At 49.2% G+C, this 27,920-nt stretch overlaps 2 protein-coding genes across 5 annotated transcripts in view; one reads left to right on the top strand and one right to left on the bottom strand.

Annotated features, from left to right (window-relative positions):
• Positions 1–27,920, bottom strand: part of CCDC102A (coiled-coil domain containing 102A) — an 820,703-nt gene that overhangs the window by 426,376 nt on the left and 366,407 nt on the right. The gene's annotated exons all lie outside the window — the stretch shown is intronic.
• The window catches only part of MMP15 (matrix metallopeptidase 15), a 180,196-nt gene continuing 172,670 nt past the window's right edge, over positions 20,395–27,920 (top strand). The window contains exon 1 of the mRNA XM_085636971.1: positions 20,395–21,721. Within this exon, the coding sequence (XP_085493097.1) occupies positions 21,554–21,721 (168 nt within the window). The 5' untranslated portion in view covers positions 20,395–21,553. The remainder of the gene's footprint in view (positions 21,722–27,920) is intronic.

Raw genomic sequence — 27,920 nt, 5'->3', positions numbered from 1 at the left:
CTATAATAAAAAAAAACCAATCTGGATAAAAATTATCCTAACAACTACAGACCCATATCTCGACTCCCGCTGCTGGCTAAGTTGCTGGAGAAGGCCATTAATAGGCAACTCAGCTCGTTTTTTCAGAGCACCAAAGCACTCAACCCCACGCAGTTTGGGTTTTGTGTGGGACATAGCACAGAGCTGGCCCTTATCAAAACCACGGAGGAGGTTAGAGCTGCGGTTGATCATGGAGGGGTGGCTGTCCTGATTTTACTGGATCTGTCGGCAGCCTTTGACCCGGTCCATCACGGTGTGTTGATGGACCGACTGTCGAAGGCAGGGGTGGAAGGCAGGGCCTTGAGCCTCCTGAAATCTTTTCTGGCGAATAGAATCCAAACTGTAGACTTGGGGCGGGACAAATCTAAGCCTTTTGCCCTCCCATGCGGGGTGCCACAAGGGTCCTCCCTGAGCCCCACGCTTTTTAACATTTATGTCAGCCCACTGGAGGCACTGATAAGAGCATTCGGTCTGCAACTCACATCCTATGCAGATGACACACAAATTGTGCTGTCTATACAGCGAGGGGCCCAAGATGGTATGGCCTCAAGATGTCATGACTGTCTGAAAGACATCTCTGGCTGGATGGCCTCCAATTGCCTGAAATTGAATGCAGGCAAGACCGAGGTCATTTTATTTGGGAATAAGTTGTCCCAACGGCTAGGGCGCTCGACCTCGGACCTTGGGTACTGGGTTCGAGTCTCGGTAATGACGCTGAACATCCTGTGATTCTGGGCAAATCACTTAATCTCTCCGTGCCTAACCAAAAAAAAAAAAAAAAAAAAATTAATGTGCGTCCTCACGTAACGTAACTGATGGTATGTAAAGCGCTCCGCTCCCTGATTGGATTCGGGTCAAGTTTGCACTATATAATACTCTACATAAAAAAATAAATATATATATATATATATATATATATATATATATGGACACCTGACATGTGGTCTGAAGTTATGGGAAAGCTACCCGCTCCCTCAGGTAAAGCTAAAAATCTGGGTGTGATCATGGATCAGAAACTTGATTTTGGGGACCAGGTTAGCGGAGTGGTATCTACCTGTTTTTATATCCTTAGGATATTGAGAAAAATCTAATTGTTTCTTCCAGCCGATGGTTTTAGGACAGCAGTCTCAGCCCTCATTTTGTCGCGCCTGGATTACTGCAACAGTCTGTAACTGAATAAAAAAAAAAAATCTGTACAGACTACAGCTAGTACAAAATGCAGCTGTGAGACTGCTAATAGGCATTCCAAGGTTTGCCTCTGCTAGAGATGGACTCTGGCAACTGCACTGGCTGCCAGTAATAGGACTAGCACAATTCAAAGCACTGTGCACGGTCTTTAAGGCCCTTAGGGGCAGTGGACCGGAGTTTCTGAGCAGATGCTTTAAATGGTATGTTCTGGGTAAAGCATTGCGCTCTGCCAAAGCCAGATTAGTAGCTGTGCCCCGAATAAAAAAGGCTAGTTGGGGAGGCAGCAGCTTTGCCTACTGTTTAGCGAAAGCCTGGAACAGCTTGCCGATGCATCTCAGGAATGCCTCGTTGCTCCTTTCTTTTAGAAAGAGGCTAAAGACATGGTTATTCAGGGTATAGGCACCCGTTCGTTTTCCTGTGAGTCAGAGTGTAGCGCCAGGACACCCTTGGGTAGAAGTGCGCTTTATAAGCTCCTATAACAGAACATTCAGGAGGCCTGTATTAGGCAAATAGCGGGAGTCAGCAGGACCCTCGACCAAAGCTTGGAAAAAGTAGAGCTTAAGCTGGCAGCCGTAACTAATGCATCGGACTCAAACTCAATGACTCCCGCCCAGGTCGCGGAGGCCAAGATGGCGTACGACTAGGGCTTATCAGACCTGCGGCGATATAACTTCCAAATTATATGCAGCCGAAAAAACATAGAGAAGGGGACAGATCGGGAGTGCTCCTTGCCTGGTTGGCCCGCCAGGCCCAGGACGTACAGCCAATCACGGAAATCAATAACCCTGCTGGTGGAGTTGCGACCTCCCAGTCAGATACTTTGCGACTCTTCAATGATCACTACGCAAAGATATACCGGAACCCCATGCAGGATTGTCAGCGGCCGGCCGAACAATTCCTAGCATCCCTCACCATACCCCAGATTCCGAGTGAAGATAAGGCCCTCCTCGAGGCAGAGATCACACCTTCAGATGTGAATAAAACAATCCAGGCTCTGGCCCGGAACAAAGCAACCGGGGTGGATTGCTTGCCCTTGGAATACTATAGCACTTTCACCATGCTGTTGGGGCCGCAGCTAGCCACCATGTATGCGGCAGCCCTGGAGGAGGGGGAGCTGCCGGCTCGTTGCAGGAATCCCTCATAGTCTCAATTCAGAAGCCTGACCGAGAACCGAAGCAGCATGCCTCGTACAGGCCAATCATACTGCTTCCTGCCGACTGCAAGATCCTGGGTAACATATTGGTGGACCGGTTAGGCCTGATGCTCCTTTTACTCATACACCCAGACCAGAAAGGATTCATGCCAGGCAGAAGTACGTCCCAAAATATTTGAAGGCTGTTTCAGGTTCAGGATCAGGCTCGGGTCGCTACCCTAGGGCGGCTTGCCTGGTCTTGGACCTGAAAAAGGCATTTGACACCCTGACCTGGCCGTACCTCTTCGAAACGCTGAGACGGATGGGGCCAGTCTTCAGAGCACAGGTAAAACTATTATACACAAAACTCACCTCCAGGGATAGAGAGATGCACCCGGCAGGGGTGTCCTCTCTCCCCCCTCTTGTCCGCTATGATGATGGAGTCTCTCGCGATCCAGTTGCGTCTGGAAGGAGAAGCCTGGGGCATCCCAACAGCCGGCCCCAAACACATAGTGTCCCTATATGCGGATGATTTGCTACTATACATGAGAGATATTGCAGCCGATCTCAGCCCCATGTGGAACATACTCTCGGACTTTGCACCTGCAACAGGACTCAAAGTAAATTGGGTGAATCCCACTATATCTCCCCTAAGTCCAAACTTTCCCCCCACGAGAGATAAGAGTTGGGAGTTCACACATGGCTTGGAGCAACAGTGCTCCGTGATACCTCGGAGTCAGACTCTATCATTCCCCCACTGACCTATCTGAGGGCAATCATCGTAGGGCTCTGGTGGGAGCCAAAACACGAGTAAACCTTTGGAAGACCCTACCTTTAGCTCCCATAGGCAGAATAGCCTTGGCCAAAATGATCTTAGTGCCTCAATTCCTCTACTACTTTGCCAATACCCCTGTTGTTCCCCCATGTTCCTTCTTTCGAGAACTGGATACCCTATTAAACTCCCTTATATGGGGTGGCAGGCGCCAGAGAGTTGCCCTCACAAAATTTCAATTTCCGATAGATAAAGGGGGACTAGGAGCACCATCCTTTGAGGCCTATTTTCTTGCAGCACAAATGCAGTGGCTGTCTTGCTGGATGGTGGGGCGTCATTTGGCAGAGACCGCGTCGGAGGGAGGGTCTATGCCAGTACAAGCCCTGTGCCGCTTGCTCCTCCCAGGCACCCACCTTATTTCTACATATTCTGTGCAGGTGAAGGTGGCACGAACATGTATGCTGCAACTTCACCGCATTTCTGGTGAGACCCCCCTATATACTCCCTTATACCCACTGGCCAGCCTACCCAAAAGTGAGGGATTCTACTCCACTCGGGCAATGCAAGTTTGGACGGATCACGCAGTTCTGGAGGTGGGATCCCTGTTCGCGGAGGGTCAGTTGCTACCATTTGATCGGCTCTTGGACGAGACAGGCCTCCCACAGGGGCAGTTTGTACTGCACAGACAAATAGTCCTCAGTAGCCGCTGCATTTGGGATCTTTCTGAGGGGGAACCGGCAACACACCCAGTACAAAGCAATCCGAGACCTCTCCGCTACCACGCTCACCCCGTTGCGACAAAAATGGGAGGAGGAGATAGGATACCCATTACATGACAAGGAATGGAGCGCGCCCTGGAAATTCCAAAGAAAGTGTCTCGGAACGCTTGTTTTAAAAATATACAGTTCTCCATACTACATTGCGCCTTCTTCACCCCGGCGCAGCTCCAGCGCTTTTACACAGGCACACAATTTGTAATGCCCGAGATGCCAATCCCCAGATGCGACATTCAAACACATGTTTTGGCTATGCCTCACAATACAGCCCTACTGGAATACAATACATGAGACGCAGCAGGAATCAACTGGGCTCACTGACATTAACACTTGGGATGCCAGCGGGATAGGGATGTGCCGCAGATGTAAAACCCTTAAAGACAAAACAAGTTTTGTTTCCCTAGCCCTCCTGCTGGCGAAGAGAGGGATTACAATGCATTGGAGAACCCAAGAGGGACCCATATTGGCGTCCTGGGTGGGAGCATTTGGAAAGTGGGGCTTGGCAGAAGAAGACACAAATATGGCGGGAGAAGGCACAGGGAGTGTGCAGGAAACACATCTCTATGTAATTGCCTACAATACGGCATCAATTCTGCCACCACATGGTTAACACTCAACCACATAACTACCGACTGCACCAGAAAGCCCGGGCCATTATACACAGCCCGAGTCCCCAAACACACTCAGGCAGACACAGTCACTTCCAGACCCCATCAAGAAACATGACCCTGCAGCGCCCCCTAAAGTATAGAGCCATCTGTAAATCACCTAAACTCGATTATGCCACGCTCCTGGAGAGCCCCATCCCCTCGCCCCCATCATAAAGGCATGTAATGACACGATCACTCCTATTTTTCGACGCCTGCGAGGCGGTTTTAGTCCATCCATGTCCGTTTACCCCACGTTTTAATCCCTAGTTAGCCACACACATGCCGGTAGTTTAAGGGACCGGACGCTTTTTCAAAAGAACAGCTTCTTACCCGAAACGCATTGAGGCCCACTACGATACCGCACGACAGCTACAGGGTGTTCAATAGCCAAATCTGTTACCTTAATATATTCCCTCACCCCTGAAAGGTCCATGGAAATGTACTGTACAATTGTATCGCTAAGACCAACTGTTATGTCTACATTCACAAGATAAATGTACACTTATTTCATATTCTCTTAACGCTCTTACCACTGGCATTGTAGTGGGTAATTTGATAGTCTTTGAGCTCTCCCTGAAGCAGATCTGGTGGCCTCATAGTACTCCCGCAGACAGGGCCCCTTGGTAGTGACATCAGTCCTAAGGGCTGTTGAGTAGGCCAGGCATGCCCTGTGCCCTGTGTCTCAACATGTGAGGCCTTCCAGCTCAAGTCTGTGGTGCAGAGACCCTAGAGCACTTTGACCCAAAAGTCTCGAAACGTTGACGCGCTTGCCAATAATTCTGACCCTATTCTCTCTGCTCCACGTCAAAAGGAAACTTAAATCTCAATAGGTTCAGAGATTTATGTACCTAGGGATGGATGTTATCTGAATGATCATTTTTAAACCAGCAATACATCACTGTATATCTCTTGTTCACAACAAGCACTTTTTTGCACCTTGTCACTTTAGCACTTGCGCTGTTTTTATTTATTACTTGTGGCAGCCTTGTAGTGTCATCTATACACTATAAAATGTAAAAAGGAAAAAAAGAAAAAATATGTTCCTTTGATTTACTCAAGATAGAGGTGTGTTCCTTTGTTTTCTCTTTTTTGCCATTTAAGTGCAAAGACACAAATGTTTGAATAAGTGTTCATCTTTTCTATTTATTCATTAATCAAGAAAAGCAATTTTGTACCCGACAGAACCAACAGTATTCCATATCTTCACACCCAGATTCTGAGGGGCACTGGGTTACCCCATTATACTAGATGTTCTCTACATGTTCATCAGGAATATATACCCTTACAACGCATGCGAATACATTGCATGCAATTACAACACGGTTGTTACAAAGACCACGTTGTTAGAACGCATACCATTTAATCGCAAGTCATTACTACGACTTGCTGTAGGGGACGCGCTGGACTTAGGAATAGTATCATTTCCTATTCCTTCTCTAGTTTGCGCAACAGCAGGGAAGGTGTTGGATTCTAAATCCAACACCATTGCGCCCTCTACAGCAAATCGTACTAATGACTTGCGATTTAATTGTATGTGTGGTAACAACGCTGTAATTGTAACAACCGCGTTGTAATGGTACCGCGTTGTGGAGAAAGCGTTCTAAACACTGTTTTTTGGGGGGGGGTTTTGCAGAGTTTTATATTGCGCGAACTTGACCCGAATCCAATCAGGTATCAGAGCGCTTTACATAGCACCAGTTACGTTACATTAGGACACACATTCATTCTTTGTTAGGCATGGGGAGATAAAGTGATTTGCCCAGAATCACAGGATGTTCAGGGACATTACCGAGACTCGAACCCAGTTCCCCATGTCCGAGGTCGAGCGCCCTAGCCGTTAGGCCAACACCTCTCCCCAAGTTTCCCATTCATCAGTCACTGGGAAGCACAGGGCCTCTCCACCTGGATAATATCCCCTCCTGCAGTGCCAGGCAGAGTCTCCCATCTCTCAGCAGGCAGGCTTCTGTGCGCTTAGGCAGATCATCAGCTCTTCCAGCAGAAAGTGCAGTTTCAGGTAATGTTCCCTCACATTTGAGAAGACTGACTATCAAACAGGATCTAGTCCTGGTCACACAGCAGTCCTTTGAGTACTCTGAAGAGCACTCTGAGCCTTGGCCCTGAAGGTCTTGAAACTGGGACAATGTTTATACACATTTTCTACACACATGATGTGGATCCATTGTCTGAACTTTCAGAAAAGGTCTATGGTGGTTCTTTTTGTAAATGTCCTCCTGCTGTCTACACACAACCTTTGTGTAGGGTGATGCTTCTCACAGCAGCAGCACTACACAGACACAGTGAAGTGTTAGGTTTCTGTACCTGTCATTCGTCTCTCTTAAGTAGTAAACAAGTTTACACAAAAGGGAAGGACTGCCCTAACACACCAGAAACTACAGTCCAACTCCTCACCCCTACCATTAGCCAAATAGCAGTGCTCAGGAATGACTTATTAGCAGTCCCTTTGTGATTTCTAGTCAAATGGGCAACTAGAGTGCTCACCGAGCATCCAATGATGCAAACAGAATGTTGATGGGGGCCTCATTTGAAGGAGGAATTGAAACTGGAAAGTGAAGATTCAGTGGCTGGGTGTTTGAATAGATAAGCCTGATTCTTCGGTCACCACTACCTCTGTCCTGAATGAGACGTATATTACTATGCACCTCCCTTGTTAACAAAAGTCCTCATGGAATTTCCAAAGGCAGCCCTGTCTCCATCCTCCTCAATTCAGCAACTGGATTGCCACCGCCCATCCACTGGAGTGCAGGCAATACACTTTCACAGTCTGGAGAAGTGGGCCTCATCCTCAATTGTGTGCTATGCAAAGCCAGGAGCATCTGGGTCTGGTGGCGCAGTGGACTAATGCATCCACTGTAGGGGCCTGTGTTCGATCTCATGGTCACAGGCTCGAATCCCGGCGGGTCCACTCAGCCTTTCATCCATCTGAGGTCGATAAAATGAGTTGGGTAACAATATACATCTGTTATTCGGCACCTTGGGTGAAAAGTGTGCTTTACAAATACACGTTATGTTATGTTATCCAAAGTGGATTCCACTGGCTTCAGTAGTCAGGTTCTCACTCGCACACAGATTCCTACTACCTTCCAGTTAACATACTGAAACATTTCACATAAAAAGTCTCCATGGGCCAATCCTGACATGCAATAGTATCTAGTTCAGTGCTTCGCAAATGTTTAGAACGACAACCCAATTTTTAGAACGACAGTCTTTCACAACCCACCTAGCTTTAGTGAACATAAGGCAGGCGATTTTTGAGAAACAACATATTTTCCATTGAAATGTACACTAAATTAGCACAGACATACAGTTTTACTGATAAACCTATATTGCACACAAACAATATTGTGTGGAAATCATGTTTCAGTTAATAGGTATCATTTGAGCATCACCAAATGTATTGATTTTATCCTATTACAATCTTTTTTTCTATCACACTTCAAAATTACCAAAAATATGTGCTTCTTTTTTGCTTTCCTAACTGCTGAATGTGTACAGTTGATTCACAGGTATTTACATTTTGTTGTGTGTTACAAAAAAATGGACACCACCAAGCCTTTCATTACACACACTCTGTACCCAAACAAGATAATTCACTTTACTTTTCTTTCTGTGACTGCAAAGTGAGAGGAGTTTGTAAACCACAATCCCCATGCAAAAAAGCAGCAATTTGTCAGAAGATAAAACCTGACATTTGACCTCAGTCTTTGAAGTGCGGCAAATGTGAAAAGATAAATGCAGAATTCAAAGTCATCTTTATTTATTGCTTAGACTTCTGTTGCACACAAAAAATTGGCTCCCAACCCAGTTTGGGAAAAACTGATCTAGTCCATATCTGGAGAGGTGAAGGAGTTCTTGCATCACCATACTATCAAGCATATTCACACATCTCTACTATTCTCAGTCAAATAGGTTAGTGAAAAGAATTAACTAGTTCATTAATTAAAATCTCCAACTTGTCTCCAAAGGCAAACGTGATACCTCAATCAACTGATAGCCTATGAGAAATGCAACCAAAAGACAGCAGGAGCAGTGTGTACAAAGAGCACATAAAATAAAGTGAAAGCCACAATATGGCTACTAAAAGTGTTAGCCTGTTTCACTTGTGAAGGGGGTACACCCATTTCAACTCTATATCAGGAGTCTGATTAGCTCAGTAGAGATAGAAATTTTTTCCATTTAGAAAAAGTAATGGGGTGTAACAAGGTTTACACAATCTGTCATTGGACAGAAATTCCAAGGGTTTCTTAGTTTCCCAGAATTCCATTGTAAAGTATACCTCAGGAGTCTTTTTCCAAGAAAACCCAATACTGTTGAAGAAGATATGGAAACTGCCTTGTTTGCACGTTGGTTGATAAAGATGTTTGTGAATTGTCTAAATGGACTTTATCTAATTCTTTAATTTCATTTATCTAGCACACTGCTCCTCCCCGAAGGGATATCCCGGCACTAGGGCTGACATACAAAATGCTATGGTTAGTAGAAAGCTTTTTATCGAGGTAAATGATGGACTACTTTTCGTTCAGAAAGGTTTTTAGCCTCTTGCAGAATGGGAGAAGCTTCGAACTCTTCCTCAAATAGGGTGTAAGGGCGTTCCAGTGAGTATCTGTCAAGTAGGAAAAGCAGTGAGCACCCATCTAGGCTTAATTTGATTCTGCACAAGAGTGTTCGAGCTGCTAGACCAAAGATTCCTAGTTGGTATATATCTCTGGACATTGATCCTAAGGACCAGAGCGCCCATGCCACAAACAGACCCGAGTATGGCAGAGTAATTTAAACACCACCCGCCTCCTCATTGGTAGCCAGTGAAGCTTGTACAGACGGAGGAAGAGTCCCTAGAGGAGCTACAAGAATCAGTCTTGCAGACAGGTTTTGAATGCTCTGCAGCTTGGAAAACAGAACAGCCATTCCTAAATATAGTGAATTACTATAATCCAGACAATTGACTATCAGAGCCTACACAATGATCTTCCTGCTTCTATATGGCACCCATTTGAAGATCTTCGGGATCATCCTTAGTAGGCCAAACCAGATTCCACAAACATCATTAACCTGGTTGCACATAAATAGAGTTTCATCAATAATGATGCACAGGTTTCTAGCAGATTTGGCAGGTGTTGGGGCGATGCCCAGTAAACTGGGTCGCCAGGTGTTATTCCAAACTGAGTTCACTTTTCCAAACAAGATGGCCTCTGTTTTGCCACATTTACATTTAGGCAGGGTTTCTGCATGCAGCAAGACACCTCCAACAGGCAGCCCATTAGGCTCTTCTTACAGGTGTCCCCATCTTTCCCGACTGATATAAGTTGTGTGTCATAAGCATATGATATGATTTCTAGTCCCCATCTCCTGACGACATTTGCCAGAGGAGCCATGTACACATTAAAAAGTGTCAGGCTCAGGGCAGATCCCTGGGAAACACCACAAAGTACGGTTGTCTCATCAGATGTATATGGTTGCAAGTAAATTGCTAGCGTAGATCCCGTCAAGAAGGCTCTAAACCATTTCAGAACTTTAGAATGTATCCTAATATCTGACAGGGGGTTTAGTAAAACGGCATGCAACACTATATCAAATGCAGCTGGAATATCGAGTAAAATGAGGGCAGTAGACTTGCCCTCATCCACCGCATATCTAATGCTGTCAGTAACTGATAACAGCATGGTTTCAGTGCTGTTACCTGCCCTAAATAAACACTGCGAATCATCTAATAACTGACTGCTTTCCAAATACGTGGTTATTCTCAAATTCTCCAGAATCTTCCGGGGTGGGGGGGAAGGTTGCAAGCTTTTTTCTGTGGTGTGAGGGCAGGACATGTTCACCTCGGTTTGTGGAAATCGAAGTTCACTTCAATCTTTTAGTGCCAATATCGGCAACAGTAGTCAGTTATCATGCAGTAAAATACATCAATAAACCACACAACACCTTGTTAGTGGAGAAAATTGCTGCAGGTTTATTTGCATAACAAATATGCCAACATGGTGGGTTATATTACGGGCGATCCCAGGGCAGGCCAACCCTTATGCCGCCTGCCCGTCTGATGAGCCAAATTACACCGTGGCCGTCGCCAATCGGTGTTTACCAATTCTTGGGAGGGGCCACCCCTCCCATCAGTGGACCACCAGTCCACTCCCTTACTCACGCCCCCCCCCGAAAGAGGTGGGCGGAGCGTTCCGGGCAGCCCCCGGTTGCTCAGACCCACAACCGCCCGTAGGACTAACGGGGTGCCGTTGTTCTTCCAGGGGACAACGCTAAGACATCCCTGGGTATCCTTGGCTTAGCACCATTACTGTGCTGCTGCATGTAGTACCCTTCTGTACCTTGCAGACTCTGGATCGCCCTGTAACTCCTCCACAGCTCTGGGGGTGGCCACCGTCACAACCAGGGCCCCCAACCAAGGTAGGCCTCTTTACTTACAACATGCTGATTACCGGGCCTCTCCCAGGTCCAGCCAAAACAAGTCTTAGCCCATACAGGACCGGAGGCCAGCATGCCCCTTCTGGACAGGTGCCCCCATCCTTTCTAAACTCCCCGTGGATTTTTGACTGATATGACCTAAAACCAATAATTAGGTGTTGGTTCAATGTTAACATTGCCTGGCTGAAGAGCAATACCTTTGACAAGCCACTCCTGCCAGGAAGTGCCAATGCGGGTGGACAAGCCCGCCTTACTTCCTCTTTCACTCAATTATCTGAGTCTAGCACTAGTCGGAGTATGTCCATCGCCATTCCGTCAGTCACCACCCTATGTGAAGCCTTGCCCTCCCCAAACTTCTGCTAGTATACCAGGGAGCAGAAAGGACAGAGTGAACCAGAGGGGAACCAAAGTATAAATACCTCTCTTTTTTGAATACTGGGAATGCCAAGTGTTCTTCTAATACTTTGTAGCCCAATTGAGTTTAACCCAGGTGTTTCCCCCAATCATATGGACCATATCGCCCTAGTTGGATGACAACTTCCACAACCTGCATAGCTGCCAGCCAAGGCTATAGGGCGGGAGAAATTGCACATGTTCTTGTTACTCGACTCAATGGTACTTGTTTCAACGACCTCAAAAAGCTGAACTGCTACGTGGACCGACCAGGATCTGAACCTGTGACCAGCGGTCGAACCCAAGCCCCTTTCCGTTCTGACGCTCCATCTGCCTGTGAACTTGCATCCCAGGGCCGACTTTAGGCACCATAACCCATACCTGGACATCCCGGAGTTACAGCACACATCAAAACGGCCTGCCAACCGGCTAACCCCTAACGTTGCAGTCCGACTGTTCGCTGACAACTCCCAAGGTAACTTAGCTTAACTGAAGCAACTGGTAACATGCCAGCAATATAATCAATGTAAACTAACTATGACTGCAAAATGTGCTCTGGTAGATGTCCGTATAAGTGCTCCATCCCCTCCATATCAGCACTAACAAGGCAACCCGCACTCTCTTGGGAATAGCACACACCCGCACCAGCTGACAGAAAGTGCCTATTCACGTGTCGCCCACGGCCTTAAGTTTATAACTGACGGTATACCAGGATTATGTTGAAACTTAGCTGGTTCTACAGCTTAGTGCCCGTTGCACCATCACCGGTACGTCTTGGCCTAATCAGTTTCTGGCTACAAAGCTTTATGACATTGCCTGCTCCCATCCCAGGCGAAATAAAAGAAGCTTTACTGCTATCCCTGTGAGCCGCTGCAGGTGCTAATGATGGTACAACTAGCACCGCTAAACTAGACAAGGAGTGACCCTGAGAAAAGAGGTTGGACCACCACCATACCCCGCCTGTGAATCAGTAAGGTTTACTTTGCCATCTGCAGTAGTGCAGCCACAATTTGCCAGCATCTAACCTGTGCAGTATCCTGTTCTGTGCAGTCCCCCACATGCTTCCACTTTGCATCTCTGCCTGATGTAAGTGACCTAGGTACAATGTCTCCCTGCCTGGCGGCCTGCCAGTGAAAAATACATCACATACCCCATAAGTACTCTACCTGCCTTTGCGCTTTTGCTAAATTCTTGCCTGGCCTTCCTACCTGCCAAGATCTACCCAGCAAAATTGGCTGTACTTGGTCGATTGACCCGACCAAACATCAAATCCACCAGTTTGGGCCAGATACCCTGCCCCCAAACTCTGCGGAAACAACGAATAAGCAGGATATGACATAAGGGAAGGGGATCCCTGGTTGTACTTTAAAATTTCATACTGCCCAACCAGATGTGCCCCTCGGAAAGGTACCACAATCGCTTTGGGTTTGAGCCTCACTCAGCACAACCTTTAATCCTGGACCTACCTCCAACATGACGTGTAATTGAGCACGCTGTAACCTTAGGGGTCTGCTGGCTCTGACAGAGAAGTGACAAGATGATGCATGCTAACCTGCCCCCAAACTCCCAGGTGTGCGAGCTAACCACCAATGTCTGCAAAAGTTTGCCAACCCATATAATGTTTACTTCCCCTTGATCGAGATGGGGCAGTCCTGTCCAAGGAGTATGTATTGAACCATATGCGTCCTGTAAGTACCTATGAATTGAGTACAACTGAATAATTCATAATACCTGGTGTTTTTAAGAACTAATAGCAGGTCTAACAGCATCAACAGGCATCCTCAGCTTACATTAGGAGTGTTGGATTAAGGGGATCCAGTGAAAAGGAAGATATGACAGCATCCCATCTACCCAACAGTGGTGGGAACCACTCCTGTTTATTCTAGTACAAATCGTCCCTGTTAACCTGGCACTGCCTGATGTGTGTGACCTAGGTACATGGTCCCCTTGCATGGCGGCCTGCCAGTGAGACAAACATCAAATACACAATAAGTACCACTACCTGCCTTCGCTAGAATCTTGCCTGGCATTCCTTCATGCCCAGATATACCAAGCGATAATGGCTCTCCTCAGTCAATTGACCCGACCACACTTCAACCCCACAGAGACAAGATGCGGCCTGTAACCTGCCACAAACACTACGGAATCAATATATGAGCAGGATCATGTGCGAGCTTGCCACCAACGTCTGTAAAAGCCTGCCAACCCATCAAGTATTTACTACCCTGTTCTCAAAGGGGGGGGGGGGGCAGGGAGGGGCAGTCCTGTCTGGAGATGTGTGTATTGGAGGACATGTATCCTGGTAGACCCAATAATTGAGTACAAATGTCACTACCTCATAGTACCTTGAGTGTTTAATAAAACTAATAACAGGTCTAACAAATCAATCAGGCCTCTTCCGCTTACTTTAAGATTGTTGGATTCAGGGGATCCAGTGAAATCTGGAAGGTATCTCCCTTGGCATGCCCTCCCTCTAGCACAACATTTACAGCTTTGAAGCATGTCACCTAATTCGTCCCCATCATGTGTTTAAGGCTACTTAGTTTGAGTTCTGCTCTGACAACATCCCTTCTAACCAACAGTGTTGAGTGACCGCTCAAGTTTCTTTATTGTACAAGTCGTCCCCGTTAGCTTAGCACTGTTAGACCAAATGACGCTTTATCAAGCTTCCTAAAACGAAGTATATCATGTTGCCCCTTAGGACACTACTACTTTTCTTAAAGTAAACTATAGGTGTCCTGCTCTAAATCCAATGTGCCACCTGCACGCTGAAATACTTAATAAAGCCACCCCATCTCTTAATGGGTCAGGCGCGCACCTCGAGGCTTCCTTTGCCCTCTATTACAACCTTTAACTGGCCTCTTGCCTGGCCAATGGACACATGCACACTAAGCCTTTGCAGTTAAACCTTCAGCTAAAACCAGCTTATAGGTGTGTATTGAATCCCAACTTACTCGTACTCCTTTATCGACCACAGGAGGATAATGGCCGAGTGTGCCTGCCGAGCTCTGAACCTGTGACTGAGAGATCAAACAAAGGCCCCTGCCCGTACAATACCAGTGAGTATTAACCGTAAAATTGCTGTTGTGCTGTGCTGTGTGAGAACTGGGGTGTTGTTGGGTGCTCCTCTCTTGTTACATGCCTTCACCTGTGTCTACCCTCAGGCCATGCACCTCATGTACCCCCGGGAGGGGCCCTCTAATGCAGCTGGACTTGCAATGCTGCCTGCCGGTTCCAGCACAATTGTGGACCGTAAGCTTTGCTAAACCTACACTGTGTGACCCTGTAGTTATTAGTAACCCTTTTGGTGATCTCCCCAAGGACCATGCACGAACCTCCCGATGCTGCTGGTGTGAGGGCCATCTAAAACTTGCCAACCTGGCACAGGGAATGTGGTAGGGTATGTGGTCCTTGTGACCATAAAGCTTAAAACTGCATCGGCCGTGGGCAGCTAACTCTGCCAATCATGTTTTGTGGGTTCCTGTACTGAACATATCGCAACTATAGTTACCTTTAATTAAGTCCACCTGTAGGACGATGGAGAAGTGTGGCCTTCGCCCCCAATCATCCCGCTAACGATAGGCAGTCGAGAGGCGTCCGCATAGTCAAGGCACCTACACTGTATCCCGAAGGATACGACCGTCAGATTGTCCAATTGTCAGATTGTCCACAAGGTCCGCCAGCGAACAACGAAAAGCGATCTGGCGAGTCTCAGCTCCGTGGTTCACTGGGGGGGGGGGGGGGGTTCTGGGGGAGACCGACCAGTCAGCTAGACGCATCCCCAACCCATATGTGGACTAGAATAACAGCCCCTATCTGATAGATGCATAGAACAACAGGAACCAGTCAACATATACAGCCAAGATATAAGCTTTACTCCATCTGTCTTCTATACTTAAAGTGAGGTGTTACTACTGATAATCCTAATCGGTTCCGGAGTAGTAACACTGCAATTACAATACATACATCTCTATAGTAGCCCGCTACAATACCCATTACCTTATGTGCAGCAGGTGCAGTGGCACCGGAGCCCAGCGCCCTGCAGTGTCCCTTGCCCCCTAGTGAATGCTGTAGTTTACTACCCTAACAGCTGATACAGGGGCCATATTCCTTGTTTGCACCAGGGCCCATAACTTCCGTGCTATGCTAATACCTAAAGTGCTTGATTATGTTTTTTGTAGTTTCATATTGCTTGATAACGGCCCATGTGCATAGGAGCGCTTTACATGCGCATAAGTTACATGACACATGGTCAGATAGATTCATTCTATAGACACAGGGAGCTTAAGCGCATTGCCTAGAATCAAAAGTGTATCAAGCCAACGCTGGGACTCACGGCTGGTTTCCCAGAACTAGTCAACAGTTCCGATTTGACTTTAAGACCCTGTGTTTCCTCTACTTGAGACGTCAGCGTTTAAAGCTAAGGGGATCCCTGGCTATCCATCACTCCTGATCGTGCCAACTCAATCTGGAAGAAAAACTGCTGTGAACTGCAACCTAAACCAACTTGAACAGGCACACCTTAAATCCTTCAGTTGTCCCTTCTGCGACGCTCTGATCCGCGCCTGTACTTACTATGCGTGAATCTGAGCTAACGTGCTTGCAAGATGGCGTTCGCAGGGTACTTCAAAGAATTATGTAGTGGAAATGAAGCAGATGTTAGGTTGGAATGTCCCCCACACTGTATTCTTAGTCCCTGCCAATTGCCACGCACAATTACTCCTGTTGTCCTTTATGCTCTTGCCAACCCGAGTCCGTACTTACACTCCTAAGTCGCTAGCGAGCTTAATCGCAGCCGCTCACTGGGTCATTGGAGAGATCTGTGGTGGAACATAAGTAAAATTACGTTAATTCTCACCCCCCACACCCTGGGCTGCCCCTGCACATCTGCCTCCCCTCACGGAAGGCCTGGAAGGAGGACTGCCCCCCGCCACTTCCTTTCACCTGCCTGGGCAAGGAAACTCATCTCTCCCCCAAGCAGTCATGCCCTGATTAATGCTCAGCTTGAATTGCCAGGATATCCATACCTAAAACTTGGTCAGGACGAGGGAGTATGTAATAGGGGGGGGGGGGCAAGGCTGATCAACGATGGTCCAAGTCACCCTTTTGTTCTTGACCTGCAGAAGAGACAGAATAGTTAAGGAAGGGAACCTCCGGTTGTAAATCCCCGATAGTCTCAGCCCAGTACAGCGGTGTGCGTTTGAAAATCTCCTCACCGCACTCTGTCAGCTGCGACCAATTTGTTGGCCTGCTGTTGCCCGTTCCCAAAAAACCACCGTCGTACCCTTGCTTACCACGCCACCCCCACCTGAGAAAGCTGGCCCTGTAGTCCGCTGTCATGTTGCAATTCCTCACGATCCTGTAAAACAAACCATGTGTTAAGCAACTGCCACTCCCGTCGCATCCTTGCTACTAGCCCCAAGGCGCGTAGCAGCTAATATGTTTTCTCCTTCTCCCCCCGGTCCTTGTCACTGGCAACTGTGCCCCTCCTCCCTTGTACCTAGCACAAGAGGTAAAATCTGCCCAGGCCCCACAACGCAAGGTTGCTGTCCCCACTGTCCGCTGCGAACAAACCCAAATGTATGGAGCGCATTACCTGCACACCGCACTCACACTACAAATCCAGACTCGGGGAGATCACGTGAATTGCCCAGAATCACAGCATGAGACCGCGACATCGAGGCCCAAACCCTTGCCCCCCGTGCACCAAAGACGCAGCCCAGGCCGATGGGCAACATCACCTCCCTAAGAGCCTGTGCCACACAAGGGCACGGTACACCAGGCACGAGCAGCGAGGCCGCGCACGCAACCCGCGAAAATCCCTTAAGGATGGCATTGAGCCGGCGTCCACGATATCAATACTCAACTGCAGAACTCCGCTCTGCCAACTAAGCAATCAAGGGCGCCAACAAGGCTTGCTAACCTATCCCCCGTGCCCGCAAGAGCAAAGGAATTACGGAGATAGCAAGCCCTAAGAGGTGCTACCTTGCCCATACATGAATGACGACCTGGAGAGAATCACCGAAAGTTTGGTCAGGAGCTGAGACCAGATCCTAAGTCCCCTGCTTCAGAAGTCTGCCGCCCTACAACTGAGGCCCCCACTCCTTTGTGCTAGGAGTTCTAAGCGGCAGGCTGCGAGAGGCACCACTGCACACCCGGACAGAGATGTCCTGAACGTAAGGGGGGGTGCCATACGCACACCCCACTCACTCTGGAATATATGAGTCCCCGCCTGGTGGAAGCAGCCGCACTCACCAGCTGGTGCGCCCCCTTACCGCCCCCGCACACCGCGCACCAGTTCCCCGAGCACAGACGGTGGGAAAACCCAGTTTCCATCCCCACCTCCGCGAGGAAGGCGGCACTAGGTTTGGGGGGAGGGGACCGGCCCGTAAGCGGCCAACTGGGGAAGGCCGCACCCCACCGACCAGGAGCCGGAGGAAGCTCCCTTCAGGCTGTGCATGGGGGTAGGAGAAAAGCGCCCAGGGCTCGCCGTTTCCTCCCGCCCCCGCCTGCAGCACGGTGGCTCCGGTTCATGCTGAATTCAGGCTGCTCGTGCCACTTTACTTGGGCAAACCAAAACCCCAATCCCCAGACAACACCAACCAAATGCCTTCGCCGACACGGCTGCTGCGACCCAGGGGCCCGGGTTGGGCTGGGTACCGTCCGTCCTGAGACCGGAAGTGGCCGGAAAGGGGGGGGGGGGGGGTCGAGCTGCAGGAATTAAAGCGTAGTCTGGGGGGGGGGGGGCCTCACGTGACCCGCTCCCTCAAAGGCCCCGTACTGATGCTGCCTTTGTGCCTCACCTCGCCACCACCCCCGAGGTGCTGCATAGGCCCAAGGAACAGAGGCACCTGGGGAGGGAGGGGGGGCAGCACGGCATGAAGCCCCTAGGCCCGAGAGAGGCAGCAGTCGTGCGGGCCCCCAGGTACTGCAGGCCACGGGAGGCCCATGCCACTCAAATAGCCGGAGAACCGCCCACACGACCCTGCCCTCGACCCGCTGCCCCCCGCTCCCCCACACAGCTCAGGCCAAACCCCTAGTTGCCCGTAATGGTGGCAGGACAGTGTGCGCTGGTCGAGGCCGGGTGCGCTCAAGATGTGCGCCGCCAGATATGCTGCCCCCCGTGCTGCACATCCGGGAGTTTACACCCGCACACGCAGTGCCCTCCCAGACCCCCGCTACCCCCCCGGCAGCCAACCAGCCTAAGCTGGGCCGCCCAGCCATGCCTCACTACCGGTGAAGTGCACAGGCGGGGGGGGCTCTGCAAGCACTCACCAGAAATACGCGTGTAGAGACAAGGTGCGAAAGGCGAGACAGGCAGCGGACAAGAGACTGCCCAGTGGGCGGGGGACAGTATATGTACCCCTGTCCCCCCTCCCACTACCGGAAGTGGCCAATTGGCGGTCGGCGCCTTAGTGCCCCCGGGGCACCGGTCACCCCTCCCCACCCCCTCCCACAAGGGGGGGGGGGACGCAGACCGGAGCCCCCCTCCTCGGGCTGACCGGATGTGACGCGCAATGCGTGTCACTTCCTGGCCCTGGTGTGAGGGGGAGGCTATTTAGCCTTCCCCCACCCTCCTGGCGACCTCTTTGTCGCCCACCTCGCCATTTCCCTCCCTACCGCTTACCCGGCGTAGGCGTTGGGTGGGGGGGGTTTCTGAGCGTTGTAATGTTTTCTTTTTTCGTTGCAGGCGGAGTTACAGGGCGATCTGGAAGCAGGCTGGTACAAAGGGTACCTCTGCGCGGCACCATAGGGGGAGCCTGAGCCAAAACCGAGGAGCCTCAGGGGAGGTCCCGGAAGCCGTGTCGGCGCCCCGCTAGTCCTGCGGGCGGTTGTGGGCCTGAACAACCGGGGGCTTGCTAAGCGACGCTCCGCCCCGATAGGGGGGCGTGAGTAGAAGTTACCAACAGCACGTGATCGTAGAAAGAATCACATGGATGGCAGCATCAGCGGGCATCGCTCCCGCGCTGCCCGGCTCATCAGGCGGGCAGGCGACCCAGTTGGTTGCCTGCCCTTGGATCGCCCGTAAGATAACCCACCCATTACATATTCTGGAATTATGTAATAAACCTGCAGCATTGTTACCCAACACCAACTGTCTTGTGTGTGTCATTTGGGTAACCTACTATGGGGGAGGGGGGACAGCGGGGTGCCCCTGGGGGTACTATGCTAAGCTAGTCCCTGTAAGGCTGCATCCCCTTATGAGCAGAAAGATAAAGGTGCAGTGAAAAGCCCTGCCAGCACAGAGATGGAGGAGGGAGTGTGGGACCCCGTCATCAGAGATGGAACCAAGGAGGCTAATACTGCCCGAGGGGTGGTGAGGTGGAGGAGGCCAGCCTCTAGCAGCGGGGGTGAACCTAAGCTTGATGGCCCTGCCAGCAGGGAAATACGGTCGAGAGCAGAGATGAGCTAAGGCGGCTGAAACCCAATAGCAAACCTGGGTTTGAAAGTGCTAATCTGTTAAGAGCTGGAACTGAGAGCAAAGCAGAGGGAACAATGAGAAAGATGACTCTGAGTCCGGAGAGACAGCAATGAGACTGTCGCACTCGACCATCAGGCAGAAAAGAAGACGAGAGACTGCGGCTCCCTGCTAGCAGAGACGTGATTCCAAGCCGTGCCTTTTTGCCAGAATGGTGATGCAAACCCAAGATGCTGGTTAGCTGTGAAGTTTTGGTATACAATGTTTAGGGGCAGAGTGAGGTTAAGGAAAGGGGAGGAGAGCTAGGCTCCGGTGTTCTAACTATTTGCGCGCAAAACGACGGAACACCGGCAATGGGCGATGAAATATAGGGCAGGGGCCAGACTGGAGCACAAAGAGGCATTCCGCCACGCGAGAAGGCCATCGTGGAACTGAGCGCCGACATGCCAGACGAGAAGCTGCGGCCGGACACCGGAGTTGGGAGATGGCGAGCGAAAGGAGGCGGCGGGGGAGCGCGCTGAGGGGAGGGGCGGAGGAGTGCGCTGGGGATGAAGAGGGAGGGCGCTGCGCTGTAGGGCGGTGCTCGGTGTTGTATAGCAGAGCGCACTGGGGGGTGCTCAGGGTCGATAGCAGGCCGCACTGGGGTGTGGAGGCGGTGCTAGCTGCACCAGTGGCTGGTGTCCTGCTTGATCGAGATAGGGAGTAGTGGACGTCAGGCGAGGAGGAAGGAGGCCGCTCGTCGCCCGCTCTGGCAGTGCAGCTGCCGGGCAGGGAGGGGGCAAACGGAAAGCAGCGCATGCACGTGAGGCGCTCCAACGGGGGGAGCGGCCCAGAGCTGAGGAGGCTCCACCCATCCCCAGGAGGGGCGAGGAGGCCGCCTGGCTCCTAGACTTTCCACAGGGCGACTAGCACCAGGCGCTGGAGCGGACCTCGCGTCGTGGCGCTTCACACCTCCTTCTTCCCCTGTCACGCGGACTCCGGCTCCTCTTGCTTCTTCACACACACACTGCAGTCCTACCAGGACCCTTGGAGTGCAGTCTCAGCTCTCCACAGAATGTGCCACCGCCGCCCGGGCACTGGAAGCCCTTGGACTCCTGCGAACATGAATCCTGGCTGGTCCGTCCCACAGTGCAGCAAGCACTGACCCTCTGCTCCCAGCCCGGGTATGGTGTGCCCTGAAATCACTCCATGTATATCGCTGTGAACACACTGGCACTGCCCCCACAAGCAGCGGTGACGAATGGGCACCGGCAGTAGGATTTGGGGTTACTGTGAGCCAGCAGGGTCGCTGCTGGTAAAGGTAAAACACGGATTGCTCCCGAGTACTTACAAGTTGAGCCCAAGCCCCCTGTGGCGACAGTGGTGGAGAAAATGCGGGCATTTGCATTAAACCAAATAAACAACAGGACATGCAGTTGAAGATGTCCTCCAAACCTGCCCTTTCATAGCCGGAGCTCCCCCCCTCCGTTTGCAGTCCTCCACCTGCTCAGGGTATTACCCTCCCGCCCCGCCGAGACTGGACTTCTGCCCTGCTTGGATCCTCTCTGGTTTACCCCTTGCCGGGTTGCCCAGTCCCAGCTCTGCCCAGGGGTGTGGGTGCTGTGTGATGGAAGCAGTCGCGTTGGGAGTGGCATAGTAAGATCTCGAAGCCCTTGCCTGGCATTCACATTGGCAGGTGCTGCACTGCCAGGGGCTGAGTTGGGCCACGGTGCCAACCAGGAAGTAAATTGAGATTATTCACCTTGGGACGGAATGGAAGCAAAACAAACGCAAACGAAGAGGGGATCTAAGAGAATGTCCTGGACTGTGGCCGGCTGTGGAGCCGCGGGGGTGCTGGACCGCCTCTGCTGGAGCCTCCTCCTTCTACTGGTCTTAGCTGGGACAAGCCAAGCAGCTCTAGACGATGAACTCCAGGCAGAGGTACGGTGGCCTGCAGGCGGCTGATGCGCGCAGTCTGTGTAGACCCTGTGTGGCCGACGAGAGTCACGGTCAAAAAGTCTTTCATGTTCTCCAGGGTGTAATTTTAATTCATGTAGATGATGGATTATGTGGGAAATGCGTCAAACTCATAATTATGCGGTGAACACCGCAGCTGCAAAATCACATAATTCCCGTTGCCTTGCGTACAGAGAGTGTGAAAAGAAATACAGTAGGATTACAGTTCGTTTCTAATTCACACAAAAATGAATACCTGTCAATGAACTGTACAAATATTTCAACATATACCAGCAGTTATAAAGCACAAATGAATCACATTTAGTTTAATAATTCTGAAGTCTGATGGAAGAAAAACGATTTTAATAATACCTAACAAATCTTGGTGATTAACAAATGTTAAATATTGTATTGCACGTTTGTATAGCACTTATTACCCCTATATTTGGCACGGAAGCACTTCTCTACAGCGGCAGCAAGCTATGCAATATAGGGTGGTGTGTGGTTGGAAGGGTGTTGTCTTTCTTTTGTGATCCTATGTGGGAAATGTTTCCATGTCGTGCATGATGTCCACCGATGTATGGTTTTTGTGTTACGAGATGCATCGCATAGCAGTGTGGTAGATGATGAGCTGTGGGAGACACTGATGGGCGGTATATGGTTTTTCAGTGTGCCCGCAGTTTTGAACTGGTGTGCAGGTGCCCTTTATGGTGTTTCTTATAGTTTGCTTTGCTGGTTACTGCACTGAGTTGTCCATTCCAGAAAGCTTGGGTACAGGTCTGGGGCAGAGGTGGCATTGTTGGAGGAGGAGAAAAGTGGAGAGATCTGCTGGGATGTGCATTATTACTATCTTCTCATATCTGAAAGGCATTGTGAGATGTAAATGATTGGCCATAGTGCATAGATATTTGGGACCTCCAATCATGGACTATATTAAAGTCCTCCGATTGACCAACAGTGTAGACAGAGCTCTTCAGTTACTCCATGTCTGTTCATTTGGGGATGGCTGGGTGATTCTGTACTGGTGATGGACAACCCTCGTAGCAGATATGTCTTATCTGAATGTAAGAGGTGTAAGTTACAGTTGGCTGCTGATAGCTGAGTGCTATGGTATTAGCATTAGTGTGGGCCATAAATGTTATGTATGAACTTACATAATTACATAATACCCCAACGAAGCATAGGTCAGCCTAATTGAACTTACCAGCTTATCGAAAGTAGTTTATTGATTGGGTTGTTTTGAATCTGTGGATTGTAAGCTAAAGACTGAGCATGAGGGTGCAACTGTATTTTAAGGCTCCGTTGCCAGGATGTGTGATGCTTTAGCTGTCTTGGAAATAGCCATTTTTTTAGGTCGAGCATTTGAGACCTCTTGTACATACTTATATGTGGATGTACTTTGTGGGCTCTTGAGATCCTCCCTAGGACTTGTCTGCTTCCGCTTTGGGACTTTTTTTTCTGTTCAACTGCCTCTATTTAACTGTCTTAATAGAAACCGACCAGTAGAGGTCAGTAAAATACCAGAATTGCTTTTTGCTGAGGGACATTCTTTTTAAAAACAAAATTCTGGCAACTGCCTCTCTTTAACGTTCTTGATAGAAAACGACCAGCAGAGGTCAGCAAAATACCAGAATTACCTTAGCAATCTCTAGATTCCAGTCCTTAGAAATTGTCTTCCACCCGTAGACAATAATATTTTTTGGGGAAATCTTGTATTTTCAGTGATATGACCATCTAAGGCCCTGATTTTATATTGAAAATAGAGCTTTGGACTATACCATTTCCCGCTGAAAGGCAATATTTCTCTCCATGTGTTCCCATACCTGGCGTGTCTCACAGTTTGGTGCTTACTTTCCTTCCATGTTACAGAACAGGAGATGTTTCTGCACCCAGGCTAATGTGCTGCATAGCTAAATACATATAAGGTCCCAAAGGCGAGTCTGATTGCATTACAAATGCTTGTTTCATGTGTGTTCTGAAGTTTATATGCTCCTGAATGCTTCGAATGCTGGTTGATAGGAAGATCCAGAGCTTGGTGGCTTGTACTGAGAAAGCAGTGGCTCTTACGGATTTCTTATGGTAAGGTGGTATGATGATAAATGGTGTAAACCTGGAGCGCAGTGTCCTGATTTGTTTGTATTGCTTCAGTTTTGCTTGCAAGTATAGCGGTCCTTCTCTTTGGAGTTTCTGTGCCTTTAACGTTGCTCTTCTGGCTATAGGTAGCCTGTAGAGTGATTGCAAGACTGGAGTCGTGTTCTTTTGGATGAAAACAGAGTAGGAGTCTTGTAGCAGCATTTCGGATGAGTGGTCATTTGCGTATGATGAAAGTGGGTGCACCAAAGTATAGGCTGTTGGACTATTCATGCTTGGAGATTATCCAAGGTATGGGAGAATGCAACATAGTGTTTCCATTTTGTAGATGGCACTGTTTTACTTTGACATCTGATATCAAATTTAGGTCCGAATCCATGGTTACCCCAAGGTTTCTGACTCTCCCTGATATTGTTGGAGGGGCCTCATGTCGGCGGTAGACTGGTATTTTTGTCATTTGCCACAGGTCATAAGCGCTGTCCTTGGGATATTGAGCTTTAGATGGTTATTCATCATCCATGTGTTTATGGCGCTTAGGCAGTCACGTTATAAATTGTAGAGGTCTTCCAGACCATCTATTTTAAAAAATGATTTGGGTGTCATCTGTATAGTTGTAACAGGTTGGGTTGAATGATATAATCAGGTTTGGTAAGGGGGCTTAGGTAGATGTTGAATAATAGAGGGGATACGATGGACCCCTGTGAGATGCCACAGTGTTGTGTGTGAGAAGCTAATATGAAAGGTGGTTCTAACACTAGTTTACTTCCACAGCTGAAAGGCCAAGAATTTAGTAGGCATCAGCTGAACTCCCTTCACGCCTTTTGTTGGAGATTGGGTTACTGGTTGAGGGGGGTGAGACCCTACTCTAGCAGAAAACCCCAAATTAACCTGGGCTTAACCCTCTGGTACCTTTGGTACAGTCGGGCTTATCTTAAAGGCAGTGTGTAAAGTCTTTATGCAGTACTTCAAACAGCAATAAAGTGAAAACACAACACATGAAAAATCCCACTCCAATTTAGAAACAATTAGTACAATTTAATAAATGATCTGACACTAAAACATAAATCCAATGAGTAGAACTGGAGATATGTAACTTTAAGCATTTAGGTAAAAACAGTGCCTAAAAGCACAAAGTGCAACTATGGTTGTTAGGTTGCGCTGGACCGGTACAAAGTCACAAGTTCAGGTCGACCGCGATGGAGCATGGGTGAGATATAGGTGAACCCAGTTAGATCTGCTGAACAAAGTACCTTAAATCCTGGTTTGCAGAGTATTGCGGGATCCTGCATCGAGGGAGCGGTTGAGCTGCAATGCAGAGACTTGCATCGTTGTTGAGGTCGGCGAGGTGCTTTCAATTTGAATGCTTGCTTTGAGGGTGCTTGGTGCAGCCGCAGTTCTTTGGAGACTGCAGGCAGCAATGTGAAGTCAGGTGTCGGGGATGCTCTGTGCTGCGGTGATGCCAATGCAGCTGCAGCGAGATTCATGTCGCGGTGTCGGTTCTGCTTACAGGACCACAGCTGGGCTGGCACGGCACCTTTAGGCCCATTTTTAATGCCCAGGACTGGGGTGGCACCTCTTGGGGTGCACTACTCACAACCAGTAGAGTCTAGGTGCTGGGCTCATGATAATTGGAGCTTTTTCAGTCTCTGTGGCTCTGATCAGGAGGCCAGCCAACTATCCCTGGAGTCAGCCCGGTGCTCCTGGGATCAGGATGCATGTCTAGTCCTTTTTCTCAAGCAGCAAGGCAGCAGAGTGGCAGTCCTTCTTGCAGAGCAGTACAGAAGTCCTTCTAAGTCTTCCGCAGGTGAAGAAGTCTACTGAAGCGATGGGTCTGAGAGGCCATTATTTATACCTGAGGCCAGTATTGAAGTAGGGGAAGGTTATGGAGGTTTCCACCCCAGATGTGTTTGGAATTTTCTGCCTTCCTTTCCTGGTCAGTCTTGTCCGGGGTAAAATAAAAGAATGGTCTCAAACCCTTTGCGAGTGTGCCCAGGCAGAGCTTTTGTGATGTGCAAGTGTGGTAGGTGATAGCGCCTCCCCCTCATCAGATGCTTGCCCCTCTAGCTGTTACTCTGCCACAAAGTAACAGGATTATGATAGTATTCACCGTGCAACATTGTAACTGATCCATTCAGTGACGTCATGAGGTGTCAGTGCCCAATGGCTACTACCGAGACAGTGTCAGCCAGGTGAGGTCAGGACATGAGTTTGTCAGACACACAATAATAGACGAGTCCTGCCGCCCATGGGCAGTTCATGAGTAAGAAAAAGGTTTTACCTGAGTGCTGGCAGCAATGGCAGCACAGCTCGCACCGAGGTAATGAATCCTGCGACTGGACCTGACCCCACCAGCGACTGACTAAACCACGGACCGCGGCAGCCACAAGAGTGGTTCAGCAGCCCCCAGAGCACACCAGTTCACTGTGTAGCTGCTGCTGAGCCTGACAGTACATCATGCCTGGCGTTGCCGCTGGCTGACAAATGAAGTCCGATTCAATGCGGCGGCCGGCCACCATAGGCCCGTACCGAATTGCCACTATTGCGTCCTCAAAGAAGTAAGTGCCTAGCCAGGAGTGAGGTATCCACTTTGCTAATAATGCTAATAAAAGTTCTCTCTTTAGAGAGTTAGCGCGCCGCGCAGTCATGTCCATGATCAGATTCATCTTCTGAGCTTCCACACTGTCTGCTCATTGTACTAGTTTTCAGCATTGCTTGTCAGTCTGAGTCGCGCTAACTCATTTTGGATCGGGGTGTGAGCCACGGTCGTCAGTGCCGGTCTAACTACTTAATACTTTCAGCGCTGAGCCGGTGCGTCACTAAGTCAGAAGAGAGCCTGTTGTAGCTCTGTGACAGGCTGCGGCTGGTCACTGTTATCTAAGTGCCCTTCAATTTCTGGTGCTTTGCAGCAGTTTTAAGATCTTCTTAGAGTTTCTCATTGCTCAAATGGGTGTAATTTGTTATATTAATGTTTCCCTCAACTTCATTGTTTGAGTTTGCTCGTGAGAAATTGTCACCCCTAGTCATTGAATGTTGACTCATAACTACAATGAAATTATGAAAATCTTGCACATAAGCAATCTGAAACGTTGGCAGCTATGGAGCCAGCCACGCCCCGTGGCACAGAGACTGACAGGTAGTCTATTCTTTTTGTCCTGACCACATTTTGTGAATGGTCAGATCCAAACCACATTGTATGGCATATAGGCAGAAAGGACTGCTGGGTCATCAAGCTTATCATCACTACACCGTGCCGAATAGAAACATATAGGACTTCTGATCATCGAGCATATCCCAACTACGTTATGTAGTTTAGTGACAGCTGTGACTCGTGGCCCATCAATTATATGCTGATTGCATTCTGTAGCATAGAGACTGAAGGAACTCTTGGTCCATCAATCACAATGTGACGTCATTGGGTAGCATTGAGACAGAAGGGACTTATGATGATTGAGCCCATCCTGGCCACATTGCTTTCCTTAGAGGCAGGAGTGACGGGAAAGATGCACTGAGTGCATTGTATAGCGCAGAGGCAGATGGGACTTTTGGTCCATCAAGCATAGCTCAGCGCATTGTGTAGCTTAGACAGAAGGAACTTGTTGTCTATCAAGCTTCCCCTGAGCGCACCGACTAACTCATACGATGTCCACATATAGTGTAGTATGGAGACGGAAGGGAGTACGGTCAGTCAAGCATACCCTGAATGCATTGTGCAGCACTGACAGAAGGAATTCATGGTCCATCAGGCATACCCTGAGTGCATGGAGTAGCATAGAGACCGAAGAAAATATGGTCCATCAAGAATTTCCTGTGTGTATTATACAGTAGAGGCAGAAGAGACTCATCGAGTATACCCCGAGTACACTGAGTAGCAGAAACTCGCCGTCCAATGGGCATATCCTAAATGCATTATGCAGCACTGAGACAGAAGGGAGGCATGGTCTATCTAGCATATGTCAACCGTAGTGTGCATCACCAAGACAGAAAGGACTCCTAGTGCTAACAGCTGTCATTTGGTGTGACCTGTAGGTCTCCAGTTTAAGTCCATGCAGGGCCAACTAAGCCTTTCATCCCTTCGAGGTAGATAAACCATCAA

The sequence above is a fragment of the Triturus cristatus genome, chromosome 12 (assembly GCF_964204655.1).
Source record: "Triturus cristatus chromosome 12, aTriCri1.1, whole genome shotgun sequence".
In the NCBI taxonomy this organism is placed as follows: domain Eukaryota; kingdom Metazoa; phylum Chordata; class Amphibia; order Caudata; family Salamandridae; genus Triturus; species Triturus cristatus.
The sequence above is the reverse complement of the archived record's forward strand: the minus strand, read 5'-3'. Positions and strand labels throughout refer to the sequence as shown.